At 34.1% G+C, this 6,006-nt stretch overlaps 1 protein-coding gene across 1 annotated transcript; it reads right to left on the bottom strand.

Moving 5' to 3' along the window:
* Window positions 1–878: 878 nt before the first annotated feature.
* Window positions 879–2,028, bottom strand: LOC145139735 (uncharacterized). Its single transcript, XM_079073453.1, has 3 exons — window positions 1,885–2,028; window positions 1,116–1,785; window positions 879–1,051 (listed from the first exon to the last, which is right to left on the bottom strand). Exons 1-3 carry the CDS (start codon window positions 2,026–2,028, stop codon window positions 879–881), a joined length of 987 nt encoding a protein of 328 aa, XP_078929579.1.
* Window positions 2,029–6,006: the final 3,978 nt, after the last annotated feature.

The following is a 6,006-nucleotide window of genomic DNA, read 5'->3' as shown; positions in this document are numbered from 1 at the left end:
TCCCCTTGCAACTATGGACTCACCTGTACCACTTAGATGGAGCAACGAAGAGGATGTCGCTTTGGTTCAAGCTTGGATTGTAACTGTAGAGGACGATTTTCCACCGGGTCCGCCAGAAGTTCGCGTTGGATCATTTTGGTCTCGTGTCTGTCATTTGTTTCACCATCAAATGGGGCGTACTCAATATCGAAGAAGAAGAGATGTCAAAGCGAAGTTTCTGGATTTGAAAATAAAGGTCAAGCATTTTCAACGTATTTATAACGAGCTGGATAATGAACATGTGAATATAGATGAAGACATTCTGATACAGGTGGCTTTGAAACTATACCGTTTCGAATCTGATGGTAGGGAGTTTACCCATGGAGATGCGTGGAATCTTTTAAAGAATGTCCCTCACTTTTAATATGCATGTTGGTTAAGTTGTTTGTTTTTCGTTATTTACGTTGCTTGTTTTTGTACGTGTGTTTTGTGAGTAGTTAATAAATCTCCCTTACTTTTAATGTATGTTGTTTCCTCAATCGCAATTAAAAATGAATTAAGATAACAGGTCCATAATCAATTCATTAAAACATTAACCCATAACTAGTACATAACATGACATAAAATGCAACGTCGTACATAAATAACTAATACATAATATGACATAAAATACAAACGGGGTACATGAATAACTCTTTCTTTTAAGGAGGTAACAGGACCACCCTTTCATTTGGTATTTCCCAGTGCACATGTGATGGTATAGAATTCACCGACTCAGATCCAAATGCAACTCGATACACGACAGCAGTGAACTTATAATCAACAATTTCGTGAATGGCTTCAGACGTACAGGTTCTTAGAGATGCTATAACGTGGCCACATGGTATACCGTTTTTTTTTCATTTCGCACAACTACATACCCTACGTTCAAATTGTACTTTGTTGGTGGCAAAATTGTCATTGACTTCAAATGTATCCCCATACAAACGTCTTGCAACCCAACTATAAGACTTGTTGACACGCTTTTGAACCTTATTCTCAGCATAAGGGGTCACACCACCAGACAACCTCCCTGCAATATTTGTTAATTTTAAAATAATAATACAAGAAAAAACTAAATATAAGTATAAAGTTACTTGCCACTTCAGCCCATTCAGCATACTTTGATTGTATCGACGTATTGATTAACTCAATTATCGTTGTTATAGTAAACTCACGTGTGGACGTGGATATAATTTGCAACATTTCAGGGACATCAATCGATTTAACATTGTAACGTACTTTTGGGAAAAATGTTCGTGTCCATTTTGAAATTGTTATATCGTCAAGCCAGAAAATTGGACTCCTAAGCAAGGTGCAGAAAGGTGGTTTCCTACATGCACTTTGCAACATTTCCAGACACAAGTAAAAATCATGAACACTATATGCATTGCATGACTTCCAAAACAACGTTTCGACTTCCGTATCATTATGTCCGACAGAATCTCGTATTTTTCGAGCTATATCTTTAGGACAATATCCATGATACGAATATGGGTAGACACTCTGAACAACAAAGTCTATTTTATCACATAGGTTGCTTATGAAACCAACCTCTATATCCTCACCTAAACACTCTTTTAACTTCATCATGAACCATCTCCATGATTCTTCACACTCTAAGGTTCCCAAACCAATTGCTAAGAGTAGGGGTTCATGGTTTCCATCCAAAGCCACTGCGAAGTACATTGTTGTCAGATAGTTACCAAGAAGGGGTAAATAACCCACGTATATTAACGGTATCATGCACCTAAGGAAGGTACAAATCTGCATAAAAAAACAAACATATATTAGTGATAAGTAAAGAGTAAACGAGACACATTACCAATAAATATTAATTAACTCAATAAAACAAATATGTTATACCACGCAACCTAAAGCCACAAAACAGAATTGAAAGCGGTTGGTATCCGTTTTCTTGATGGCTGTGAAGGTATTAGGATTTGTTCTTTGAACATTATGCAAGAATATTGGTAGCTGAGAAAAGCTTCTTTCGGTGTAAGTACTCATTTTCACAAGCAATGAAAGTGTTTTACAATCATCACATGAATCCAATTATAATTATATACAAATTGGTGTTTCTCTACAGTTCATACTTCATAGTTCAACTTTTTAAATTCATAGTCAAACCAGTTCATTTCATAGTCAAACATCACTGATCGACAAGACAAGACAAGACAATGTACTTGTCTGTAGTTCATAGTTCAACTTTTAAATTCATAGTCAAACCAGTTCATTTCATAGTCAAACATACTTGTCTGTAATAAAATTTCTTCTATAAATGGGTGTAAAGTCACTCCATGAAATTTATCTGTGAAAATAAGTCATATTTGATAGAATAAATAAGGCGAATGGCATACTGTAATTGTGGAGGTGAACGTATCATTAGGATTTCAGGTACAGCTAAAAACCCAGGAAGATTATTTTATGCTTGCCCATATATGGTATCATATTCTTAACTTCATTCATATTTACACCCTCATGATTATATGGCAACAATTCTTATTGTCAATGTTTAAATTACAGGGACCAAAATGTGGGTTTATCAGTTGGGTTGATGAAGAGAAGGACCAATCATCTATGTTGTTTGTAGTTGGGTGTTGTTTTTGGCAATTATTGTTTACAAGTTGTAAGCTTTTTAATATTGTTTTGATAGTAGGTCATTAAATCCAACATTCAATTACATATACAAATATATAATCCAACTACATAGGACCAAAACTCGACCCCCAATAAATTTTTGCCATCCGTTGGCGAAACTCTAAAGCTGCGTTCCTTGGGTCAATAAGTTCACGTATTGGTTGGCCTGAAACTAATTGTTCCATAAACATACAAACAAAAACACCGCAATCTCCCAACTGACTACTTTGTTGTGGAACATTTGTTTCGAAAATGAATTGCATATTCAATGGAATCCTTGGGATGTTCCTCCGGGCCCAATAGTCAATCTTGTCTAAATAATCTGCCACCCTAGCTTCATATTTGGTAACGATTCTATCAGAGCTTAATTTTTCATAAGCCCCTCTACCGAGACTGTCATAAAGATGGACTTCCATTGACGCCAATTGTAGTTCCCCAAATAACCAGTGATTAGGGAATGAATGAATCGACATTAGGACCTGTATAAGGTAAAAAAAATAAATTTTTATGTTTGCATATCAGAATACAAAAACATAACGATAATAACGATAAAAATTTCAAAAAATTAAATTCAGTTTACCGTATCGACATCCCACCAAGAAACCATGCAGTTGGGGTATGTAGCAATACCAGACATAATCGCCCTCCAATCGTACCCATCCTCCAGAACATGGCATGCAAAAAAATTTGGAGGCATTATTGTATGTTGGTCGCTATCAAAACGTCTCTCCATCAGTAGTCTATACCAAATGGTCATATGCTGCACAAAATTATGATACTTTTGTTATTAAGTAAAAAAACAAAAAAGTTTTAAAATAATAAATTAAAAATTATTTTACCGCTGCCTCTAACCATCCGTCGTGTGTATGCCCAAACAAGGCGCTCCAAAAATCTCTATCTAACACCAATTAAACAAATGATGTTGCACGTTATATGAATGAAATAAATAATTCTGGATCACAACCTCACCGCCTGCTACATAAGGTTGCAGGCGCAACACGGAGAAGTCGTGAACAACAACAAATGCTGGAGGAGGAACGGGGCTTGTTGATTTGATATCAACCTTCTTTTTTGGTATTCTTTTTTGCTTCGGTGTCGTGTGCAACTAAAACAATATTCAAATGTTTAAATCTCTATCTTTCAAATAATTCACATAAAAATAAAATTTTATTATTACGATATAAGCTTTTAAATTAAACGAATACCTCGGTGTAAGGAGGGCACCCATACTTTGATGGATTTCGAGCCCTCGGTCTATTGGGTGTAACTTCTTTGCCATCAAAACCATAATCATCATAATAATTTACATTTCCCGTAATTATTAAATCATCTTCCTCCGACACCTAAATTAATAAGCAATAATCTCTAATTAAAAAATGTTTCAATCTACTAAAAAAAATAAAAATAAATATAAGTATAACAACCTTTTTAGCTTCATTATCATCGTTTAAATCAAACACATCATCATCAAATTTGTTCCTACTACAACCCGCATTCTCATTCCTCTCCTCCAACTCCTACATTAAAATTAACACATTATAGTTATTAACGAAAGACACCTTAAAATTTAATTATTAAAATCGTAACTGTAATATATATATAATAACATTGTCGTCTTCAATATCACCAAAAACATTTTCATTTGTATTATTTTTATTCATCCTTTCATCTTCGACAACCTACATTTTCAACTATAAAATATGAACAAAAATTTTCAAATATGTTAATAAATTATATAAAAAATGTAGCGTGTAATTAACCGGTTGACCTAAATTTGTTTGGAATACTGCAGGCTCCTCAAAACTGATGTTATTCCATAGATCTTCATTATTCACTTCTTCAACAAACACCTCAGTAGGTTTTCGGTTCATAAACACATGTTGCTCTAGTTCATGTAGCCGTTTCAACACCTCCTCTAAGCTGGGTTTCCCACTACGCCCACCTCTACCGTGAGAGCGACCACTGGACGACATACTAGACGAAGATTCGTCTTGTCTCCTAAAATGGTCCCGTACTGGGGATGGAACTGATTTCCGTTCACCATATACATACTCTTGCAATAGCATATAATAAGAAGATGACATCTCATCATCACTCGGTGACATTTTATTTCTTGGTCGTTGTCCCTCCTAAAAAATTGAACATATTAAAAATGCATATAAAAGTATAATAATGAATTTTATTAAAAATAAAAAAAATTACAAACCTGTGTCATTGAAAAAATCTTGTTCACATCAACCCATTTCAATTTTTTTGTGCCACTCCATCGTTTCATCCGAGGCATGTCTCTATTTTTTCTCAATACAAATCCACAGGCACAAACAGCCGGAAGCATCTCATATATTCATATCTACAATTTTTACAATTATAGTAATAAAAATTAAAATTAAAATAACCAACATAACAATAAAAGCATTTAAATATAAATAATTTTTTATACCCTAAATGGAGCCGTAAATCATGGGACGGAGTATTTTAAAGTTTGACGACGCTCTGGCAGTGATAAATATTTATTTATCTTGTTCCACGTATCCTCAAGGTCGTCATAGGTAAAATCCCATAAATAGTTACCCCAAGCAAAACTAACAAAACAAAAAAATATTAGTTATAATATACATTAACATTAATAATATGAAACTTTCAAAGTAAACAAAAAATACATGTTCCAGACATCCAAATTCTCAGCAAAAAAAACCAATCTTGTGGCGCCCGATCATTTATTTCTTTTCCCAAAAATCATTCAAACAAAATGTATATCAAACATACTCTAACTGCCTCAGCGTCGCCAACTTCTAATAATGGATGATTTAAAATATAACTTTTCAGGTCACCAATTTTCACCGAACTATTTGTATGGTTCGGAAATAGACGTTCACGCAATAAACATCTTTTTTTAGTACTAACTATTTTTTCTGACACTTTTGTGCCTATCATTTTAGGATACTCGCCAAAATTCAACCCGATTATCAAACAAAACTCTTTCGGGCCATATATACCATTTTCGTATCACCCACTCTAAAATATAACCATTTTATTTCATCTGGAGATAAAACAGCGTCCGGCCGTATCTGATGAAGAAACATCTTGTGGAACAGCAATCTGTCCCCTTGTAAACGAGGGACGTCCAACAAGTAACCAAATACTGTTTGTCTAAAAATATCACGTCTGACACCATCTAACACCTCAAATACTTCTCAAATGTTACACCCCGATCCTTTTAAGTTCACAATAGGTTTAACATTGAAATTATTAGAATCATGTTGCACAAAAAACAACAACATATTAGAAAACTAAATAACTATTTCATTTTAAAATATCTGAATATTAAATGCAATAATAATCCAACAT

Source organism: Lactuca virosa, chromosome 9 (genome assembly GCF_052849685.1).
Source record: "Lactuca virosa cultivar CGN04683 chromosome 9, Lactuca_virosa_CGN04683_v6, whole genome shotgun sequence".
NCBI classification, from domain to species: domain Eukaryota; kingdom Viridiplantae; phylum Streptophyta; class Magnoliopsida; order Asterales; family Asteraceae; genus Lactuca; species Lactuca virosa.
The sequence above is the reverse complement of the archived record's forward strand: the minus strand, read 5'-3'. Positions and strand labels throughout refer to the sequence as shown.

Coding starts and splice junctions, on each gene's coding strand:
- LOC145139735 (XM_079073453.1), bottom strand. CDS start 2,028: ATGAGTACTTACACCGAAAGAAGCTTTTCTCAGCTACCAATATTCTTG. Junction 1,786..1,884: donor TTGTGGCTTTAGGTTGCGTG/GTATAACATATT, acceptor TTTTTTATGCAG/ATTTGTACCTTCCTTAGGTG. Junction 1,052..1,115: donor TGAATGGGCTGAAGTGGCAA/GTAACTTTATAC, acceptor CAAATATTGCAG/GGAGGTTGTCTGGTGGTGTG.